Source organism: Phodopus roborovskii, unplaced genomic scaffold, assembly GCF_943737965.1.
Source record: "Phodopus roborovskii unplaced genomic scaffold, PHOROB, whole genome shotgun sequence".
NCBI classification, from domain to species: domain Eukaryota; kingdom Metazoa; phylum Chordata; class Mammalia; order Rodentia; family Cricetidae; genus Phodopus; species Phodopus roborovskii.
The window spans coordinates 13,154,658-13,178,404 of NW_026126418.1; the positions used below are offsets into that span (position 1 = coordinate 13,154,658).

General features: G+C 40.1%; 1 protein-coding gene across 2 annotated transcripts in view; it reads left to right on the forward strand.

Moving 5' to 3' along the window:
* Positions 1-208: 208 nt before the first annotated feature.
* Ttc17 (tetratricopeptide repeat domain 17) overlaps positions 209-23,747 on the forward strand; it is a 112,165-nt gene continuing 88,626 nt past the window's right edge. Inside the window, exon 1 of one of the 2 annotated variants that reach the window (XM_051184118.1) lies at positions 209-403. In XM_051184118.1, the coding sequence (XP_051040075.1) occupies positions 245-403 (159 nt within the window). In that variant the 5' untranslated portion in view covers positions 209-244. The remainder of the gene's footprint in view (positions 404-23,747) is intronic. The other variant, XM_051184117.1, reaches the window with a different exon arrangement.

Sequence of the window (23,747 nt, forward strand, 5' to 3'; positions counted from 1 at the left end):
CGGTTCCCACTCTTGGAGATCATATAGCCTACAGGAAAACGATAAAAAGCAGTTTCCAGCTCGGGCATGTTGCCTGGTCCAGCAGGACCGGTTGCCCCAAGCAATGCAGAAAGGGACTAGCAGTGAGCCTTCCTGAAGCACTCGGCGGGCTCCTCCTCCTGCTCCAGAGACGACCTCCCCAAGATGGCGGACGGCGCGGAGTAACTTCCGCTTCCGGTGTGAGCAGCCCGGCTGGGGGGGCAAGATGGCGGCGGCAATAGGGGTCCGCGGCCGGTTCGAGCTGTCGCCTTGCTCCGGCCCAGGTTGGCTTCTCAGCCTTTCCGCTTTGCTGAGCGTGGTGGCCCGAGGGGCCTGGGCCACCACTCACTGGGTCGTCACGGAGGACGGGAAGATCCAACAGCAGGTAGCGGCCAGGGTGCCCCTTCTCCGCCCGCGCCCCGTGAGTGGGATCCCCGAGCCGGGGCCCCGCGCGGCACCGCCCCCAGCTTGCCTTCCCACGGTCCCAGTCGGCGGGTCGAGGCTTCCTGCGCTCAGACCTGGCGCCGCTCCCTCCCCACAGGTCTCCTTGCCCTGGCTCCGCCGTGGGAAACTTCTCAGCCTTCCACCGTGGGGCCGCGCGCTGTCCCGGAACCGACCCTGGGGAACCTAGCCTTGAGCTCCAGGTTTAGGAATCATATATTCATCATTAGTTCTGCCTTTGGATCCTAAGGGCTGGGTCCCGCGCGCCACCACCTCTTCCCGAGGAAGTAGAAAGCAGGTGGCAGTGCCAGGGACTGCTCGAGTCCCAGGCCGGTGATTGCCCGGATAGCTTTAGTGAATGGATCACCTAATGCGTCCCCTCACACATGGTGGGATTTGTTTCAGGATGTGGTGGTTTTAGGCTGTGCCGTTACCCGGGTCATCAGGGGCTCGTTAAAGACAACCCATTCTTGCTCCTTCCGAAGGAATGCCACAAGATGCGTTGTCTGCATCATTCAGCTCTTAAGTGCCCTCATTTCCCAGTGTATTTTGCATTTCTTCTTTACCTGGTTCCTGTGACCCAGCCCGGCGTGCAGCATATACAGTTTACTAGTATTGTATGCTTGAACTGATTTTTCAGAGGACAGATCGCTTTTCTTATGTAACTTTCTGATGCCTGCATTTGCGTTTATGCTGCTAATGCTTAGAGTACGCGCGCAGTGGTGCGCGCGCGCTCGCGTTCCACCACATAATCTTGTAAACTTAATGACTTTCAGTGCTTAACAACAGTCAGGAAATGTCCAGCAGACATCTAAAAAGTGAAGTGTGTGCTCCATGCAATTGAAGCATACTAATTCTATTTTTTTAACCAAAGTCGTGTGAAATTACTGATCTTTTGGGTTAACTAGGAACACTAAATCTAAAATACAATTTTTAAAAGTCAGCTCCTGTCTTTCCATTATATTTACTTGGGTGTATTTATAGTTGACTCCCATTTTAAAAGATTTATTTTTCGTGACTATTAAGCTCCATCGGAGGCTTTAAAATGTTCTCCAAAACCTTAGAACATACAGTAAGGCTGTCTAATCGACATAAGATTAGAAATGTTGTATCCATTCTCGGTTGTTTTCATCTTTTGTTTGCTGTGGGTGATTTTCCCTGAGGCCCTCGTGAAGGGAGACATTGAATTAAGTCACTTATGCTGCAGTTTGGGGAGCCTTCTCCTATTGGCTCTTTTGCTATATTGTTTCTGGCCACAGCTATTTATATTCTGTGACATTGACTTCTCCTTTCCATTTTGGTGTCCTGCTACTCGTCTGAGAAAGTAGCCCATCTGAAAAGTGAAGGCTAATTAATGGAGATGGATTGTTTATATGTTGAATATTGCAATGGAAAAGTCAAATCAGATTTGGTTTTGTTCCTTAATAAATGCCATCTTTTCTATGTTGGATCTATGTTTTAGAAGAGAAAACAGGGGTTTTAGTAACTTGCCTCAGAGAAGGGCCAAATCTTTTGACTGTCTGCCAAGCCATCCCATCAATAAGTAGTTAGGCTTAAAGTCAAGAAAGCAACTCTTTTATTTGTGTCTTTTTAAATGACCCCTTTCATTGACTTTTCAAATTCTTCTCTACACATTAACAGTTGCAGCACTGAGTCCTGGCAGCCATGAAATTTTAATCTATAAGAAATAAAGTTGCACACAACAGAGTAAAAACTGGAGGGTAGGGATAGGAGGATGGAGTTAATCTAAGGGAAAATCAGTACAAATAAATAAAATAGGAATTGGATATGGTGGGCAACTGTACATAACTCCTGTGTTCTTTCCTGGCCAAAAAAAAAAAAAAAACTGAATTTTTGCAAAAATCTAATAAACATAATTTAGATTGCAGTCAGTGGTCACATTGGGTATATATTAGTACATAGATTTGGGGATAGTATGGTTCTGTTTATAAATTCAGAAACATAATTAGGAATATATGTATATGTGTATATACACACACACATGTATGTATGTATGTATGTATATGCATAAATATACTGCATCTGAAGTAATATATCTAATTCTTGCTGCTTAGTTCTTGGTTCTGTTACTCTGCCAGGAGCAGAAGTGTGGTTTCAGTTTTATAATGGCCTACTATCAAGAAGAAGCTATGGGCAAATTGAAGTAGAAAATCTTAGAAAATTAGAGCAGCAAATGCCTCTCTGATTATTTGAATTCTAATATTTAAACTTTTTTTCTAGTTATATAAAAATCGTTATATTTCCACAGCAAATGTAGGGATGTTTATATGAATTAAAAATCAGAATTGGAGTCAACTGTGGTGGCACACAACTTTAATCTCAGCACTAGGGAAGCAAGCAGCAGGTGAATCTCTGAGTTTGAAGCCAGCCTGGTTTACTTATTTAACAAAGTCCAGGCCAGCCAGAGCTATATAGCAGATTCTGTCTTTCAGGAAAAAAGTCAGAATTGGCCAAAGTGTACATTTAATTGGCACTATTTTCATTATTGTAGTTAGTTTTAAGTGCAGCATGGGGTCTTTACCAGGTAACATGCATATTCATTGGATTTTTATATATCAAGCCTTAACAGGCCCTAAAGATAGATACCCACTACTTCTGTACTGAAGGTTGTGAATATATAAGTGTAGAAATTCTCTGTCCTTAGGTGGGTTGAATTGGAGCTTCAGCCAGACAGATCTACATTCCTGCAGGCAGCCTCTTCATAATATAAGCTGGGATTGCTGCTGGCAACAGCAAGTGTCCAGTGCATGCCATGGAAAATCAGAGTGTTTCTTTCCATAATCCCTGCCTCAGCTAAGAAGCATACCTTCCTAGCACTAAATTCCCAGGAACTTATTCTAGGGAGTTGGGATGTGAAGAGAATGTTCCATTTGCTGTTGTTGATGGTGGTTTTTTTATTTGTTTTTTGTGTGTTTGTTTTATTTTGTTGTTGTTATTTTTTACCACCATAGACAGAAAGGTGAAGAAAAAGGCTGCCCTGGGGTGGGAGGAAAATGGGGAAATAGGAGGAGAGGAGGGGTGGGAAACTAGGATTGGAATGTAAAAAATACATTAATATTAATTTTTTTAAAAAAAAAGGTATAAAAAGGTGTGGGCCTTTATCACTGGCAGTAATTAACATCTTAATAAAAAGAAGTAATACCCAGAAGAAAAGAAAAAGGCTGCCTAGAATTGTGAGCTTTTTCTCAACTTTGGGTTCTGGGGTTTCTCTTATTCATTGACCCAAACCTGGAAACTAGAAAGGCCATCTCATCTATCTTCATTGTCTTTCCTGCTTCTCTGACAAAATACCCCAACAAAAACACCTTAAGAGAGAAGAGCTTTATTTAGTTCCCCACTCCAAGTTACAGTTCATCATAGGAGAGTAGGGACATGTCAGGGTAGTAGGAACTTAAAGCAACAAGTTTGAGGCAGCTACTCACATTACAGCCATAGAGAGCAATGAGTTAACACATTTATGCCAGTGCTCAACTCACTTTCTCCACTTTTTTTACAGTCCAAGCCCCAAACCCAGGGAATAGTGCTACCCACAGAGGATAGGTCTGCCCATCTCAATTAACAAAACAAAGACAATTTCTAAAGACACTTATTGCGGTAAATAAGGGTCAGGATAAACAAATAGGCCGAATAGATGTTTATTCAGGGAGAAATAACTTACAACCTAGACAGATGAACACCAGGAAATTCAACCCGATCCTCTCCTGTCCGAGTCACGCCAGAAAGAGAGCGCCTTCCTGGCCCCCTCCGACCTCCTTCCTCAGGTCACCTCCGCCCATCGCTCCACCCCCCCAATGGGCGTGGTCAGTGCTACAGAAGGACTACCTCACTACAATTCCCCTTTTAGTCTAAAGAAAAGATTTAGGCTTAATACAAAACTATATACAAAACAGTGAATAACAAGTGTGCTCTAAGAAAAGGAAAATCGAGAACAAAATGACCTACATATCTAGTCCTAGGGTGAGGGCATAATGGAGTTTACAATAGAGTTGTCCTAAGCTGGAAAACGTAAGTCTAGTACCTAATATATCTAACTAGGAAGAGAGAATAATAGTTGTGATAGTTTAATCTTCAACCTCATCAAGACCTGAGAAGGAAAATAACAATACTAGAGTAGACAGGAAATGCGGATGGACAACTTCCAAAACGGTGCAGCAAGGACAGAAACAGCAAGCCACCTGAACAGTCACCCTAGGTCTCACAGCGATGTTGGTACACCCAGATTTGGCTAAGGCCAAGAGAACTTGACAGACCACAACAACAGCAGGGAAATAGAATGGCTGTCTTACCCTGACTTGGCAAGGTCAAGCAGTCTTCTATATTTGTCTCCTGCAAGCACATAGGACTGCATGTCCAAATCAGTGGTCAAGGTGGGGGCAATTCTATGCCCAACAGGCCATTAGCTGAGGCGAGATTGAACTCCAGCAGGAGCAACAACAGTGTCCAACATATTTTCGGGAAAATGCACGGTGCTGTCAGGAGCAACAGTGTCTCATGTCAAAGGAGTACTAATATTAAAACATTTAAATGCCATGTTCTGCATGTCTATGAAGGATTGAAGATTAAGCATCTATATCTGACTAATCTCATAGGTACAGGAAATGTGAGTGAAGATAATCTGTAATACTCGGGAACTTAGCTAAAAAGACTGATTAAAACTTTCCTGAGTAAAGCAGGAACAAATACTTATATTGTTTAACTATTTACATATACCTACATGTAAATCCCTAAAATAGAGGTAGAGTATAAGTGTCAAGACAAGAGGTAGAACTATAAAGGGCAGCAAGATATATATCCCAAATTGTATCAATATACAAAATGTCTTGAACACAAGAAAAGTATACATACATAGAATATGGTAAAAATAATGTGCATAAATATTATAAGTGGAAACATTTAACACAATATAACAAAATATAAACTTAATTTTACATAGCTTACCACATAGGAATACATAACAATGTAAGCTGTAAAATACTATCTCATTCATACTCAAATTCTCAAGGAAATAGGCTAATCTACTTATATCCCATCTAAACCATACCTTTACCCACCATTCCCTATTCCTGTCTAAAAGATAAACCCGAGTGTAAGCATCACCCAATCCCAAATAACTAAAACCAACCCAAAGACGATGACTATTATCCCAAATTTCCAAGGGTAGGGAAAGGGGGCGTAGTCATATTAAGATTACTTCCTGCTGAAATGGGACGATGATTGCTCCAATGGATCCTGTAGGAAGAAAATTTTTAGCAACCAAATTTCTCAACAGAACTGGCTGTGACATATGTAGTTAGTCACTGTGTGGCAGAAAATTCTTGACTGTAGTTCTATTTGAAACTGGCCAGGGTGTAATAAAAAGGTGCACCATTACAGCTAGCTAGTCATGAGTTGTCTCGAGCAAAACAGTCTCAAACCGGTTTTAGGGTGATGTTTGTAGTTCCGATGCATCAGGTTGAGTCAAGTGGAAATGATGATGTGGGGCCCCATCTTCTTTCCGGAAAGTTCAAAGACTGCTGTTAGGAATCGTTATTATTCCTTGTGGAAAAGTTACACATCAATATTAAAGTAAAATTTTCAAGTTTTAAGGTATGCATTAGGGAAAGACAACAATAAGCATTAAAAGTATGTGAGAAAATTAGGATTTCAGAGAGAAAATTGCATAAGATATGAGTCCCCAGATTTTGTTTCTTCTGCCTTACACCAATTGGCTTCTTGATTTAAGGCAGAAACCATGAATTTAATCTTAACAACATGCTTGAATTTAGAGAAGGAAAGCCAAATCCAACTCCAAAGCCAGCATTGGTTTACAAAATTTGGGACTTCAGGAATACTAGATAATAGAGAGAAATAGATTTCTATATAGAAATAGTTTACTACAATTAAATTTTTTTTTTTTTTTTTTTTTTTTTTTTTTTTTTACCATATATCAGATTCTGCTTCCTTAAGTGATTGTTTCTGAAGAGCTGTCTTCTCTTCTGTAGGCACCTACATGTTCAGTGTCTTTTGGCTGTTTGATGATAGGTTTTCTCTGTTTTCCTGTAAAAACAAGAACAGAACACTTCCCCTACCTTTGAGAGGCCTCCGCACACCTCATAGGACCTAGTTTGTTGGATGACTTGTCATTTCTCTTCATTAAGATGCTTCTCTTGTTCAACTCGGATCTTGATTAACTTAGATGGTATCCATAGTTTTTCTTCTCCTGTAGATACAAATGCAAAACCCCTACCCCAACGTAACACATATCCTGCTTTCCATTCTGAGGTCAGTACATCCTTGAAATACACTGGCTGATTTAGTTCAGAAGTTTTTTCTATTGTCCAGTGTCTTTCTGCAGCTGTTTTTCCTTTTTCATCAGCATTAAGAAAGTTTAATGTTAATAAAGCATTATGTAATCTGTGTTTGGGTGTTTTGGTTCCTCCTGCCTGTTTATGGAGCATTTCTTTTAAAGTACGATTGGATCTCTCAACCACTGCTTGTCCTGTAGGATTGTGTGGTATACCAGTTATGTGCTTTATCTTGTAATACTCAAAAAACTGTTTCAATTTGCTGGAGACATATGCTGGAGCATTGTCAGTTTTTATTTGTGCAGGTATGCCCATAATGGCCATTACCTCTAAAAGGTGCGTTATAACAGAATCAGCCTTTTCAGAGCTCAGAGCAGTAGCCCACTGAAACCCTGAAAATGTATCTATAGTGTGATGTACATATTTTAATTTTCCAAATTCTGCAAAATGAAACACATCCATTTGCCATATTTCATTCCTATTTATACCTTTAGGGTTACTGCCTGGTGGTAAAGGAGTTTGGTTATAGAATGAGCAAGTAGGACATTTCCTTACTATTTCCTTGGCTTGTTCCCAAGTGATAGAAAAATCCTTTTTTAAACCTTTGCTGTTCACGTGGTGTTTCTTATGAAACTCTGAGGCTTCTAGCACACTTCCTATCAATAAACGATCAATTTCATCATTGCCTTGTGCTAGAGGACCTGGCAGACCCGTATGGGATCTGATGTGTGTTATATATATAGGATGAGTCCTCTTTCTGATAGTATCTTGTAACTGTATAAACAATGAAGTTAATTCTGTATTGTCAGGAATAAATTCTGCAGTCTCAATGTGTAAAACGACTCTCTCTGCATATTGAGAGTCAGTAACTATATTGAGGGGTTCTTTAAAATCCATAAGTACCATGAGAATGGCATACAATTCTGCCTTTTGTACAGAATTGTAAGGGCTTTGAACCACTTTACTAATATTTCCTGATTTATATCCTGCCTTACCTGATTTATTTGCATCAGTGTAGAATGTATGAACTCCAGAAATAGGTGTTTTTCTTACAATGCGTGGAAGAATCCAAATCGTTTTCTTTATGAATTTGATTCTCTCAGTTTTGGGATAGTTGTTGCTAATTGTTCCCAAAAAGTTACTGCAAGCTCTCTGCCAATATTCGTTATCTTTCCATAAGGAAGAAATTTCCTCATTAGTTAAAGGTACTATAATTTCTGCTGGGTCCCTTCCTATTAGCTGACGAAGTCTTAATTTACCTTTTATAATCAAGTCAGAGATCTTTTCTATATATGTTTTCAGTTTTTTATTCTGTTTATGTGGTAGGAATATCCATTCTAATATGATATCTTCTCTCTGCATCAAAATCCCTGAAGGATATTCTCTAGATGGTAATATAACCAGAATACAGTCTAGGTTTGGATCCACACGGTCCACATGTGCTTCTAGTATCCTCTTTTCTACCCATTCTAATTCCTTCTCAGCTTCAGCTGATAGTATTCGTGGACTATTCAAGTCCTTATCTCCTTTTAGGGCCATTTTCAAGTTTTTCAAATCATGCCCTTCTACTCCAATTATGGTTTGCAGTTGAGAAATCTCTCCTAGTAATTTTTGAAGATCATTAAGAGTCTGGTAGCGATCTCTTCTGATCTGTACTTTTTGTGGTCTAATTTTCTGTAGACCTATTTTATATCCTAAGTAGTTGATAGACTCTCCTTTTTGTATTTTTTCAGGTGCAATTTGTAATCCCCAGCGAGGTAAAACTTCCTTTACTTTCTCAAACATTTTTTCTAATATTTCTCCTTTAGAGTCAGCTAACAATATATCATCCATGTAATGATAGATTATGGATTGTGGAAACTGTTTACGAATTATTTCTAACGGCTTTTGTACGAAATATTGGCACAGGGTGGGGCTATTTAGCATTCCCTGTGGCAAAACCTTCCATTGATATCTCTTCACCGGTTGAGAATTGTTATAATTAGGTACCGTGAAGGCAAATTTCTCTTTGTCTTGTTCTTGTAAAGGTATAGTGAAGAAGCAATCCTTTAAATCAATAACTATAATAGGCCATTCTTTGGGTATCAAAGAAGGCAAGGGCATTCCAGGCTGTAGAGAGCCCATTGGCTGGATAACTTTATTGATGGCTCTCAGGTCTGTAAGCATTCTCCATTTACCAGATTTCTTTTTGATCACAAATACAGGAGAATTCCAAGGGCTGGTTGATTCCTCAATATGTCCAGCATTTAGCTGTTCCTGAACCAGGCTTTCTAAAGCTTCTAACTTCTCAGAGGTCATAGGCCATTGTCCTACCCAGACAGGTTCCTCTGTTAGCCATTTTAAAGGTAGGGCTTTTGGTTCCTCTGTTTGTTCAGCATTTGTATTTTGTTTTTGTACTGCCTGGATATTTGGTCTCTGTCTTGTATAGTACTTAACAGTATTCTTTCCACAATCATGAGGTCGTCTATGGTTCCTATCTAATACAGGAGGAATGTTAATCTGTGTATTCCATTGCTGTAATAGATCACGACCCCATAAATTTATCACTACATCAGCCACATATGGTCTCAACCTCCCTCTCTGTCCTTCTGGTCCTATACAGTCAATCCATCTCGTGCTTTGTTTTACCTGAGCCAGGGTTCCAATCCCTAAGAATTGAACATTTACCTCATGCAGGGGCCATCTTTGAGGCCAAGATTTATTAGATATGATAGTTACATCAGCTCCAGTGTCCACCAGACCCTCAAACAGTCTATTATTCATCTTAACTATCAATCTAGGCCTATGACTATTTATAGCAGTTTGCCAAAATATACGTTTTTCATTTCCTTCTGTCATGTTTGATTCAACTTCCGTCACTAGTTCGTCATCCAGAGCAGTATGAGTTTTTATAATAGGCACAGAATTTTCTAATTGTCCTGTGGGAGATTGTCTTCCACTGTGACTGGGAATGTTCGAACCACCTGTGATGTGGGGGCCTTCGAGAGGCCCCCCAAGGAGTTTCCCGATGGTAAAGGGTTTCCTTGCTTGTCTCTGGTCGATCTACACTCATTTGTCCAGTGTCTGCCTTTGCCACACCTTCTACATAACCCAGAAGGCTGAGGCCTTCTGTTTGATTCATTCCTGGGGGTGTTACTTCTAGGGAAGCTTTGCCTACAATTTCTTTTTAGATGTCCTATCTTACCACAGTTATAACATCTGACATTATGATATCTTTTCAAACCTTTGGGGATGGCTTCTCCTACCCAAGCTTCTAAGTCACCATAGTAAGGAACTCTGTTATCTTGATATCTTCTCTGACCTTTAGATATGGCTTCTCCTATCCATGCTTCAGTCTTATTGTCATTATACTCAATGTTGCCTGTATATAGGACCCATTCATCCAAGGGTGCTGATCGCATTTTTAAAGGCCAAAGCACCTGTTTGCATTGAGGATTCGCATTCGTATAAGCTAAAGATTCTATGAGTATTCGCCTAGCATCTATGTCTGCTATCTCTAATTGTACTGCCCTAGATAATCTTTCTAAAAAGATACTAAAACGTTCTCTAGGTCCTTGCTTTATCTTGGTATAAGGTTCTATCCTCTCTCCTAATTCATGAACCTTATCCCAAGCATTCAAAGCTGCTGTACTGCATAGAGACAAGATGTGTTCATCATAGGCAGCTTGGGTTTCTGGGTCAGCATAGAGACCCTCACCAAGAATTTTATCTTGGGGAGCTTTATACCCTTTCTTTAAGCCCTGAAGTTCAAGAGCTTTTGCTTCCTCTCTCCATAAAGCCCTCCATTCTATTTGAGAGGCGCTTTCAAGGACAGCTGATATTAATTGATCCCAATCCTTAGGGGTTACCTTGTTATTCCATGCCCATGATTCTACTAATTGCTTCACATAAGGTGAATGCATGCCATAAGAGACTACTGCTTCCTTTATACCTTTTAAATCTTTCATACGTATTGGTTCCCACTGATATGCGACGACACCTTTTGGATGTTTCTTCGTTGCTGGCTTTTCATGAATAGATACAGGGAAAGCTCCCCTGACCCTAAATGGTGTGGAAAATTTTAAATCTTTTTCATGCCCTATTACCTGTAGTTCTTCTTCTGATGTATCAGACTGAAGGTCTTCTAAAGCCTGAAATCTATTCACCATTGTTTCTTTGAGTGTCTGAACTTCTTGAATCAAATAACTTTCTAGAGACTTCATTGTATCAGTCAGTTTCTTACTTTCTCCAACTACAAATGATTCCATGTTTTTAATCTTATCATCCTTAGATATTATCTGAATGGCGTGTAAACTGCCTTCCAGAAACAATGTTCTATCTGCTAGCTTGTCATTATCCTCAGACATGGAAGAGATTCTGTCATCTAGTCTTTCTATCTGATGTTCCAGTTTTTTAAACTTATTAGTAGCTTCCTCCGACCAGGAATGGGCTGTTTCTGCTAGTTTGTTAATGCATTGCATTGTTTCTGTTCTGGTTATTGAAGTATCTGACATTAAACAAATTATACCTTTCAGCTCGCCAACGCCATCTTCAATATTCTGAATCTTTCTTTCTATATTTTCTATGCTTTGAATTCTATCATTTTCAATGTTTCGAATCTTAGTCTCTATGCTTTGAATTCCATCATTTTCAATGTTTTGAATCCTTGTCTCTATGCTTTGAATTCTATCATTTTCAATGTTTCGAATCTTTGTCTCTATGCTTTGAATTCTATCATTTTCAATGTTTCGAATCTTTGTTACTAAGTCTCCCATAGTTTGTACAAGTTCCTTATTGTTTGCTGTAATCTCAAACCATTTCTTTAAGAATATCATGTTAATGATGAAACCCATTGCTATTACAAAATAAAAGTATATATTGGTCCAGTCATAAGTTTCTTCTGCTAAAATCCCTTCTACATATGAAGTAAAATAATTCCTAAAGTTCTGCATAGTAAAATTATCTGCCATAGTTATAGAACAATTTATCTCAGATTTTATATCAGCTTAAATTGCAAAAGATGTTACAATTACCTTAGGTGTAATTCTGCTGTCCTGGAACTTTGATGCTTTTAGTTGTATATCTCCGCTTGTGGTAGCTACGCCTGGAGGTGTGTCATCAAATAGCGCCTAGCCGCCCAGGCTCGTCTGATCCCGGTTCCTGTAAAAAGTTCTTAACAAACTATGGCAAGCAGAATTTTGTTAAAAGGGGACTTTTGGAGTTACTTGTAACACAAGACGAAACGCGTGCAAGCCGGGCGGGTGCCGCCGGGCGGGTGCCGCCGGGTGGGTGCCGCCCGGGCGGGTGCCGCCGGGCGGGTGCCGCCGAGAGGCTCTGCGCGAATGCAAAGTCCCGTGCGGAAATGGGCAAAAAATGTTAAGCGGTAAGTGCCTTCTCAGGTCTGCTTTAGCGGCAAAGATCTCCTTTGCAGTAAGGAAGAGGCAAATGTCCCAAAGCTGTGGTGAGTCCACCTGGTTAAACCCTGCCCGTTGGGGAAGGTGGGGGGGGGGGGCGGCTTCTGCCGCCTGGGGGGCAAAACCCAGGTAAATTCCGCTTCTGACACCAGATATTGCGGTAAATAAGGGTCAGGATAAACAAATAGGCCGAATAGATGTTTATTCAGGGAGAAATAACTTACAACCTAGACAGATGAACACCAGGAAATTCAACCCGATCCTCTCCTGTCCGAGTCACGCCAGAAAGAGAGCGCCTTCCTGGCCCCCTCCGACCTCCTTCCTCAGGTCACCTCCGCCCATCGCTCCACCCCCCAATGGGCGTGGTCAGTGCTACAGAAGGACTACCTCACTACAGACACTAGCTAATTTAATCTAGACAATCCCTCATTGAGGCTCCCCAGTGTTCTAGATTGAGTCAAATCGAAAAAACTAATGATTGCACTTATGTCTCACTTTATTTAAGCAAGAATCCTTAACTTGGGCTCAGTCTGTGAATGTGGTAGATGAGTGTGTGGTACTAACCAGTTCTAACCAGTTAGCATGAGGATCTACTGTGTGATTAGATCAAAAACATAAAATAAAACTTACATCATCCTTAGGTGCTAAGATGGGCTTAGTAGTTAGGTTTAGATGTATACTTCAGTAATTCCAGTATTTGGATGTGGAGGCAGGAGGGTCAGTAGTTGGTTATCCTTGACTATATAGCAAGATTATGACCAGCCTGGTCTACATAAGACCCTGTCTGTAACACAAACTTGTGTTTGTGACACAGACACACGTACATATATGGTTGGAAGGAGGGTAGCATGTTTCAGTTAGAGAATGTAGGCAATTTCATAATCATAGCTGGGTCTGTTGCTAGCTGATTTTGTGAAGAATAAGCTTCTAGACAATATTTTCAAGTATTTTTTATTTTTTATTTTTTAATTAAAGTATAACTATATCATTTTCCCTTTCCTTCCTCCAACCCTACTTTTCTTTCAAATTCATGGCCCCTACTTCTTTAATTATAGTTAAATACTTTTGTTGTTTAATACTTTTGATGTTCTTTGCTTAACCAATGTTGTGACAACTTTTCTTTTCCCTCCCTTCCTGTCTTCTTTCCCTTAATCCAAATAATCTGCTAATTCACTTTCAGGGAAGATTAAATAAATTTTGGGATTAGCCTTGACCCTCAGCACTCTGTGGTATCCTGTTTCTTTAGTTTTTGTGCTTTTTTTGTTTCATTTTGTTTATATTTCTGTTTGTTTTAGAAAGGTTCTCATGTATCTCAGGCTAACGTCAGACCCACCACATAGGATGACTTTGAACATTAATTTTTTTAATCTTGAGGTTCCAGGAGTGTGCCAACATGCCTAGTTCTTCTCCTGTCAGATGAACTCTTGAAATGTTCCAGCTGTTAGTGTGTGGGGGCTTGTTCAACCAAGAATTCTGTCTTCAGAAATGGAAGTTTCAATAGGCAGTGGTGGTGCACGCCTTTAATCCCAGCAGAGTTTGAGGCCAGCCTGGTCTACTGAGCAAGTTCCAGTAGAGCCTGCAAAACTACAGAGAAAGCCTGTCTCCAAAAACAAAAACAACAGCACAGAAATAGAAGTCTGCTTTCAGTAAGAATCACTGTTGTAACTGCTGTTTCAACATTGTAGTATTTATTTTCTTGACTACTGTTTCCTTTTGTTCTGAAGTTAGAACCACCAAGTTTTAAATTTGGGGAGAGGGTATTTCTGTGAGGACAGGATTTTTAAAGAAGACATGTTCCAGGACTGGAGAGATGGCTCAGCAGTTAAAAGCACTGACTGTTCTTCCAGAGGACCTGGGTTCAGTTTCTAGCACCCACATGGCAGCTAACAACTGTCTGTAACTCCAAGATCTGACACCCTCACACAGCATACATGTATGCAAAACACCAATGCACAAAAAATGAAGATAAATTATTTGAATTTAAAGAAAAAGAATACATTCTAGTAGCCTTCAGCCCTACATCTAATGAGTAACATTTAGTAGTGACAGTAATTATAAGCATATTACTTTACAGTAGCATGCATTTAGTGCTGTTTGAAGTATATGGTTTTCTTCACATCACCCCAGTAAGTGGAGGGATAGAAGGAAACATAAGAGCAAATGTGGAGATAATGAAGGCTCATCCAATTCGTTTTCTTCCAATTAGATTATTTTAGCCAAGTATTTCATAGTAAGTTTAGGTTAGGTGACAATGGAAGGGGGAGGGGCCCAAGTAAGTATGAGCTTGTTTAGTGATTGTGTGATCATTTGCCTTCAATCATCAGATGCCTAGGGAGCGCAGTTACTCTTCATTGCTTACAGTGAATTAAGTTCCTAATGGTGCTGATGCATGAAAGCTTATCCCTTTGGCAAAGCACACTTGCTAAGTGACTTTCAGCAACTCTTGCCCTCAGAAGAGATATACCACATAGAGTTGACAAAGAGGCCAAAGTCCCCCTGGCACTGTTCTTCGGTAGGTTAGAAGTGGATGGGCTATTTGATTTTGGTCTGATGGTAATTTGGCAGGTCTGAGAGATGTTTCAAATGCACAATGACTCAGCTCAGTTTCAGTACTTTTAAGAAAGGAGAGCACATGGTTATTGTGTACCTAGGATGTGACCCAAATTCTTCCATGACTTCTAACCTAACCCTTCCTTCTCTCTAGCCTTTATCTGACCCTCACTCCAGCATCACACACACACACACACACACACACACACACACACACACACACACCCTGCTCTGTTTGTTGTAAGCATCCCTATGTATGTTTTGTTTTACCTTGCTTCTGTCCTTTGCACATGTTCCTCCCAGGTACCCTCATCTCACTAACTCCACAACTCTTGTGTCATTTTCTTTGTGTTTTCATAGCATACTGTCTCATGCTCTTATTTTACTTATTTTAATGCCCTCTGGACCACTGACTGTATTGATCCAAAGAGGGTTTGGATATACCCACCTCTACAACTCCAGCATCTCCCACATTGTGAAAGCATGCAGGTGACAATATATAATTAACTGTTGATTGGCTGATGCCAGCCAGCGTGATGAATGGATTTTGCCTCTTAGACATTTACAACTGCATTTATGAAGCCAGGGTTTGCTATAATCATCATCTGGAGACAGCCTATAGGAAATCTCAGACTGGTGGAAAATTTTGAAAGATCCAAGTAAACCATCAATCAGTCAGCCCTTCGACTCTCAGAAGGGATGTGGAATAGATGAGAAGGGCTGTAATCTCAGGAACCACTCTCGCCTGTCTGCTGTTTATCAGGTTATGCTCTGCAAAGGATAGCATCCCGTCACTGGTGTTACACACAAAAGATCAGCCCGGACATGTAAATATGTAGAGAAGCAATGAGAAAAATGATAAACAAGAAAAGTAAAAGAGAAAAATGAGAAAGCCAGGCAGTGTAGATAAGGGCTGACAGCTACACTGCTGAGCAGGGGTTACAATTAGCTGTGGGCCCAACAGCTGTTGTAGTTTGGAAGCAACCCTGCTGGAAGCAAACAGAAGGCATGCTGGCAGTAAGGAATATGAGGGCTTGCCAACGGGGCAAGTCAAAAATTAGTACAGCTTTGCACTCCGGAATGTGGAGAGCAGTACCTGTGTCTCCCTTACACTCCCTGATGGCAAGAGCTGAAACAACAGAAGCTCTCTTGTGTGATTCTATAGCAGATAATTCAAGAGTCATGTGTGCATTCTTCCTGTTTTCTTAAAGCCAATCTAGTCAACCCTTCATCCCTACAGCGCTCATAAGGACAACCAGGGCTTCCCTCACTGCCACACTCAGTTCTCAGGAACCTCTTCAGCAATCTTACTTAACCTCTTAACAACCTAGTGGCAGCCTTCTACCTTACTGAACTATTTATTTTAACTACTGCCAAGACACAGACAGTTTTTCTTCTGAGCCCTGGCCATGACACTTTGTTCTTTTCTGCTGTACCTTTCTTCCCTTGATGACTCCTACTGACTGGTGTGCTGCCTTGCTTCCCCACCTGATGGGCTCATGCAGCCTCCTACCATACAATTTGACCTGTTGAGGCCTCCAAATCTCATGTGAGCTCCCTGTCTCCTGGGCATCTCCACTCAGAATGGCATCATATGTACACATGCCTTACACCCACTTCCACACCAAATGTCTTTCATTTACCAAATTACTGAGACCCCAAATACTGATGTTTTCTTGACTCTTATTCTCTATTTTATTCCCAGCCTAAAATGAGCTGTCACCTTTACTTCCAAAGTGCTTTCCAATTCAGCCATGCGTTTCCACTTCACTTCTGCAGCCCTAGTCTATACTAACTCTGCTTCAGTCCTGCTCAGATACCAGTTCTTATCTGGTCTTGCTTTATTTGTGCCCTAGATGATTTGTTCTCCCCAGAATCACTGAAAATGTTTTGTTTTATTTTGTTTTTGAAAACATGTGTGGCCACATCACTCACTTTCAGATAGAAGGGAAGCAGAGAACATGTGAGCGATGGTTTTCCATCACACATGAGGATGAATTTGTAGGTTGTGCTATAGCTTACAAGGACTCAAAGACCTGAGACCTGTCCACCTCTCCAGCCTCAGATCCCACTGTCCATCTTAGGTGATGTGATGTGTTTTAGCCTTCAAAGCTGGAATAGCCTTTGGGGCTATTCAGATCAGGCAAGTTTCTGCCTTTGAACCACCCTCTACAGATGCTGTCATAGGAGAAGCCTGCCTCTTCTTTCTGGTCTGTTCATATGACACCTCTTCTTCCATATCTAAAGCATCATTTCTTTCAACACTATTCTTCCTCTGCTTTATTCTTCATAGCACTCGCTGCTGGCACTATATTGTAACCTTTACACTTTATTTCCTGTCCATTCAAGAAAGTACTAGCTTTGTCTTCTTCGATGGGAGTAACCTTAGAACTGAAAAGAGTGCCTGGCACATGGTATACATTCAGGGAATATTGAATAAGTGTAAAAAGTGTGTGTTTGCACACATTAGTTTTACCTGCAATATTACATGTATCAGCATAATCACAGGCCACCATCATTTTAGTGGTCTAGAGTAGGGATGCTATGATTACTTAAAGGTGACAAGATTCACCCTGTTACAAATAAAAAGTTTGGACAAGCTAAATCCTCTTTAAGAGCATAGTGTCTCTGAACAAGAGTTGTAAGATGTTCCTTGGCCACATCACAATGTGTGTTCTTCCTCAAAGTTCCTGTGTATTTGCAAACACTTTCATGAATTTCTCTTTTAAACATACAACTGGGAACATTTTGTCTGATGACTAACTTGCTAGCTTAAAACCACAATAAAGTAAAAATATTTCTTGGTAAAGACTTGATAGTAATCAGTTATATGAATATTCTATAATGTATTTATCCAGTTCTCTTGGCAGGCGTTTAGATTCTCCAGGTTTTTTACTGTAAAATGGTGCTATGGCAAGTGAGTGTGTATCTTTGTATCCTGTCTAGGAGTATTTGTAAGATGAATTCTTAGAAATGGAGTTAACTGGTTTAAAGAATGTATTATACTTAGTTTTCCTAGGTATTGGCAAATTATTGTGCTAAAAGGTTATGTCAGTATTTTGAAAATGCCTAATAGTACTTGGAATGTATAAAACCTTTGTTCATAATCTCACTTCAGCAAAAGACCATACATTGCCCTTAGGTAAACAGCACTGTGGCCATCAGTAGGAGTGGCAATGACAAAGCAACCTTCAGTTTCACTTTTATGTCTTCCTTTAAAAATTAAACTTTTGTCATTAGTAGGTATTTCGTATTTGTTGGATTGCAGTAAAAAAGAAAGAAAGAAAGAAAAAGAAAAGAAAGAAAGAAAGGAAGGAAGGAAGAAAAAGAAATCAGTCATGTTGATTTAATCCCCTGAGCAGTGGGTTAATAATGAGGTTGAACATATCCAGTTGCCTCTCTTTAGGGCATTGATTTCCATCATAAATTAGCAAAGTCATGCCCAGGTCTTTGAGTTTCCTGTCACCTCAGTAACAGTGTAGCCCAGTGTCTCACACTGACTGTAGTGTCTTTCCTAGTATTTGAGTAACCCATTTATCACACTAAGAATTTTAAAACTCAAATGTGGTGGTATTATATATATGCTTAATATGTGCTTATATTATTTTCTGTTGCTGCTGTTTAAAAATTAAGAAGAAAAGATGAGGAGGTGGAGGAAGAGTAGAAAACTGCCACCACACATTTAATGGTTTAAAACAACCCAAATTCATTGCCCTCCAGTTAATAAGTGCAACCTGAGACTCACAAGCATAGGCCAGAGGACAGCAGCACTGTGCACCTTCTTGGAGGCTCTGGGAAAGGCCCACCTTTTCTAATACCTGGTAGCTGTCAGCATCCCTTGACTCTTGGGCCAATTTCATTGTATCCTCAAAATCAGCAGCAGTACATCCCTTTGACCTCATTTTCTTTCCCTGTCTTTCTCTCTGCAGCCGTGTGTGTGTGTGTGTGTGTGTGTGTGTGTGTGTGTGTTTCTCACTTTTCTATATAATTACACTGTACCCACCTGATATCCAAACTGTGTTCTCTGTCCTAATTAAGACAGTCTGATTAGCAACCATTCATCTGGTTGACATCTTAATTTTCGTTTTTACAAGATTAGGGATCTGAGCATGAAAATCTTGGTTGGGCCATTATTCTGCCTGCTGCTATATGCTCAGTACTTATTTCCTGCTTGACTTAAAGTCACGTCTGACTGACAAACAAAACAACTATCTGTTATATAAACAGTAATTGGGAGGAAGAGGCAGGAAAATCAGGGGTTCACATTCAACCTCAGTTACATAGGAGTTTGAGGCCAGCCTGTCTCAAAGGGGGAAAAAATTAACAACAGAATCAGCTGTTTTGTTTTCATACATGTTTACAAGAGCTTCTTGACCAATACATAGGAGACATAATCCATGACATCTTATCCAGCATTTTATTTTCTTTCCTTGTAAAGTTACAAATAGTGTAGCTGAAAGTGTATTGTTTATATATTTTCTCTGTGGCATAAATTCTAAAATATAGTCTAAAAGTTATTTGTTGCTTATGTTGGAAATGTTAATTATCTTGCTGTCAGGAAGATGTTAATTGTTTGACATGAATTCTCTCACAAATTGATTGAAACATTGTGAACCTTTAAATCTAGGTAATATCTATACTACACTTCACATGTCTGATGAATTGTGCAGGATTAGGCAGTTTTCCAACCATGGTTTCTAGAAGCTACAATAACAAAAAAATAAAATACAGTTGAGGGTAAACTTCAGAGGATAGTGGCCATAAAATTCATGTGATGGTCAAGGATTCAGTACTTTTGTTTAAATTTGTTTTTAATTTGATGGCTTGCCAATTCTTCAAACTGAGACTTGTTTTAACTTTCACAGTTAAATATTGTACCAGTCCTCTGACAGCAAAATTTATAGCAAAGCAGTTATCTTTTGTTTTCTTGTCTTGTTTTTTTTCTTGGGGTGGAGGGAGTTGGAGACAGGGTTCGTCTATGTAATAGCTCTGGCTGTCCTGGAACTCACTTTGTAGACCAGGCTGGCCTTGAACTCACAGAGATCCACCTGCCTCTAACTCCTGAGTTCTGGGATTAAAGTTGTGTGCCACCACCACCTGGCAAAGCAGTTACCTTAACAAAGTATGTCTCAAAGGCTAAGAAGACAATTCCATTCATAAAATGCTTTTGCACAAACATGAGGACCCAAGTGTGATCCCAGACATAGTGATGTGCACTCGTAATCCCAGTGTTGGAAAGGTGGAGACAGGAGAAACCCTAGAGCCAACCAGCCTAGCCAAATCAATGAGTCCCCTGACCTTAAATCCTTAAAAGAGACTCTGTCTCACGAAACAAAAAAAAAAAAAAAGGAGATGGGTGTCTTGAGGAATAGCACTCAAGATTGACCTCTGGCTTCCAATGTGCAATTAATTGAATATGTACAGAAGCACCCAGACACTGGCGCGCACACACACACACACACACACACACACACACAAAACACACACACACAAAGGTGTGCAAGTTTTCACAGTATAGCCAGGAGTCTACGAAGACCTCTTATGAAGTAAAGCAGAACTGATACTTTGATCTTTCAGTTCTTCTAACCTGAAAGAAGGTAGAAGTCCATGCTGTCTTAATTTGAAGGATAGTTGGGTGGAGAGTATTAAGAACAGACTTTCTGCCTGTCTCAGCCCATCCCTTTAAAACTTGTTCTGATTACCATGGTATGATCATAGCTAGAGTCACAGGTGCAAAGGTTCCTTGGCCAGTTCTTTGACAATAGGAATAAATTAGACTTCAGATAAGATTTGGAGAGAAAGGTAAGGTCCAGAAAAGACATTTGCTGGTATATTTTTGGAGTTCTCCTTGGACCCACATCTGTGACAAGAACTGTCTTTATGAATACCTAAGAGAAAGCTACCATACTATTCTTCAGATCTGAGCTTTTACTTGTTGTTACAGTTTCTTTAAAATTAAATAAAACAAAATTGTTTTCTAGTACTCTCAACCTTGATGTTTACAAAGAAAATTTACTTATAGATAGAAGTTTTTATTATAAATTTAAGCAATATGCATTCTCTGTTGAAAATAAAGAAACACAAGATTATCACCTAGAGTCCCACTAACTAGAACCATCTTTTTAATATTGTATATAAACTATCAAATTTAGAGTGAGGCAGGAAAAATATTTTTAAGTATAAAAGAAAGGCCATAAAGAGAATAAGATTAAAATATATTCACAGTTATTCCTGTGTTCTTAAAAGCTTATGGAAATTCACTGTTGGTAGGAATTTAAGTTGATTCAACTATTTTGGAGAAAATTAACCAAAAACATAAAGATTCCCTCTGACTTAGACAGTCTCTTCAAAGGGCAGAACATATCTAGACTACTGTCCTGAGAACATGTGTGGAAGGATGGCCATCACAGTTTTTGTTTTGTGTTTTTTGTTTTTTAAGGAAAATAATGAGTAACCTAAATTTTAGTGAGAAAGTAGGGCTTTATAAACCCTGAGCTAGGTGTGGTGGCCCACAGCTGTAATGCTACTATTTTGAGAAGCTGAGGTAAGAAGATCTAGAATACAAAGCTAGTCTGGTGACAACCTGTCTCAAAACAACATATTACACACTAAAATGGAGGTGTCGAACTCAAGATAGAGCTCTGTTGTTCACTCCCAACACTGTATAACCTTAATCCTAGCACTTGGGAGATGGGTCAATATATCAAGGTCATCCTCAGCTTAACAGACCAGCCTGGGCTACATGAGACTGTGTGTCAAAAATAAATTGCCAGGTAGTGGTGTTTCACACCTTTAATTCCAGCACTTAAGAAGCAGAGGCAGGTAGGTCTCTGAGTTTGGGGCCAGCCTGGTCTACAAATTGAGTCCCAGAACAGCCAGGGCTTAGACACAGTGAAGCCCTGTCTCATAAAAATTAATAAATAAATAGGTAAATAAATAAATAATAAATTGGGGTTTGGGAAGATGTATGTCTTCATAAATAGTTTTCCCTTCAGTCATAGAGACCTAAGTTCCACACTTCTGAGAACTACAGAAAAGTCTTGAGTGCAGCGGCACATGAGAATAATCCCACCAGTGGAATTAGGTGGAAGTAGGAATCTTGCTGGCCAGTCCATCTAGATGAATTAGTGAGCTCAAGGTTCTGTGAGAGACTGTCTCAATAAAATTCAGATGAAGAGCAATTGAGTAGGACACCTGACATGGAACATCTGTCCTTTGTGCATATGTGAACATACACACACACACACATACACACACAAATAAATAATAAATAAATGGATGGTAGCTTGGTCAGAAAAGTGTTTCCTGTTCAGGCACGAGGACCTAAAGTCAGTCCCCACCACCCACATAAAAAGCAAGTAGTAGAACAAGCTTGTAATCCCAGCACTGTAGAAATCACAGATGCAGAAATAGGAGGATCCCTGGAGCTAGTTGGCCAGCCAGGGTAACCTAATTTGCAAGTCCCAAGTTCTAGCAAGAGACCCTGTCTCAAACAAGGTGGCTGTTACATGAGAGTAATAAATGAGATTGACCTGAAGTTGACCTCTGGTATTCACATGCACATGAACATAAACACACATCCCCGCATATAAACATAATAAGGAAGTAAGATTAGTGATCCAGCTGTATTTACTAGGAGAGACATCCAATAAAGTGGGCAGAGGAATGGGCAGGGAAAGCAATATGCTAGGTATTATTCCCATTTAAAAAATGATTACTTTGATTAACGGTGTTGGGGGTATCTTTTATGAATTATGTACATGCCAGAGCACACATGGAGATCAGAGGAAAACTTTTAGCAGGTTTTCTCATCCTACCATGTAGGTGCCAGGGGTGGAACTCAGAGTTGGCAGCACATATCTTTACCTACTGGGTCATCTAATGAAGCTCATGTTCCCATTTTTGTAAAGATATCTGCATAGCAGTGGGGAGAGTAAAAGCTATCACAACATGACACACATCTAACAGTAGGGTTAGTAACACATCTCTGAGGGTGATATTTCAAGTCATTGTTATTCTTTTCTTGATTCTGTCTATATTTTTTGTATTTGAAGTACCATAGTTATAATCAGAAAAATAAAAATTTGAACTTTGTTAGAATTAAGATCCATGGGGCTGAAAGATGGCTCGGGAGTTAAAAACACTGCATAATGCTGCAGAAGACCCAGGTTCTGTTCCCAGCACCCACAAGGTAGCTCACAGTCATCCAACACTCAAGTTCCAGGGAATCTTATGCCCCCTTCTGGCCTCCTTGGACACCAGGCATACATGTGGTACACAGACTTATACGCAGGTAAGATAGCTGAATACCTAAAATCTTCTTTTTTTTTTTTTTTTTTTTTTTTTTTTTTTTTTTTTAATATTTAAGAGCCATAGGGCAGAGAGCTTTGCATGATACAGTGAACAACTGAACTACTTAGAAATAGCCACTGCTAATTGGAGGGAATGGACAGTTTAACAGAAAAACCGGTGGGGGGGGTACGCACGTATGCGTGTGTGTGTGTGTGTGTGTGTGTGTGTGTGTGTGTGTGTGTGTGTGTGTATGCTTGAGCATGTATGGCAGGGTGTACATATGGAAGCCAGAACATCCTCCAGTGTTGTTCCGTGGTTGCCATCCAACTATTTTTTTAGACAAGGTCTCTTCCTAGACCTGCTGTTTTCTGCTTACAAGTCCCAAGGACCCACATCTCCACCTCCCTAGTGCTAAGATTACAAATGCATACCACCACTCCCAGCTTTCTTTATATAGGTTCTGGAGCTTGAATTTAGGCCCACATGAGTGCATAGCAAACACTTTTCTGATGGAGCCATCTCATTAGCGCAGAAGAAGCTTTTAACTACAACTCTGGATATCATCCTTGCTCTAAGCAAATAAAGATTAAATGGGCAACTTGAAACTATGCCAATCTTGTGATAATATATTATTTGTAACTTATTAAAGCTTGCCTGAGGATTCAGAAAGCAAAGTCAGCTTCAAGCTATAGAGATCAGGCAGTGGTGATACACACCTTTAATCCCAGCACTCAGAAGCTAGGAGGTG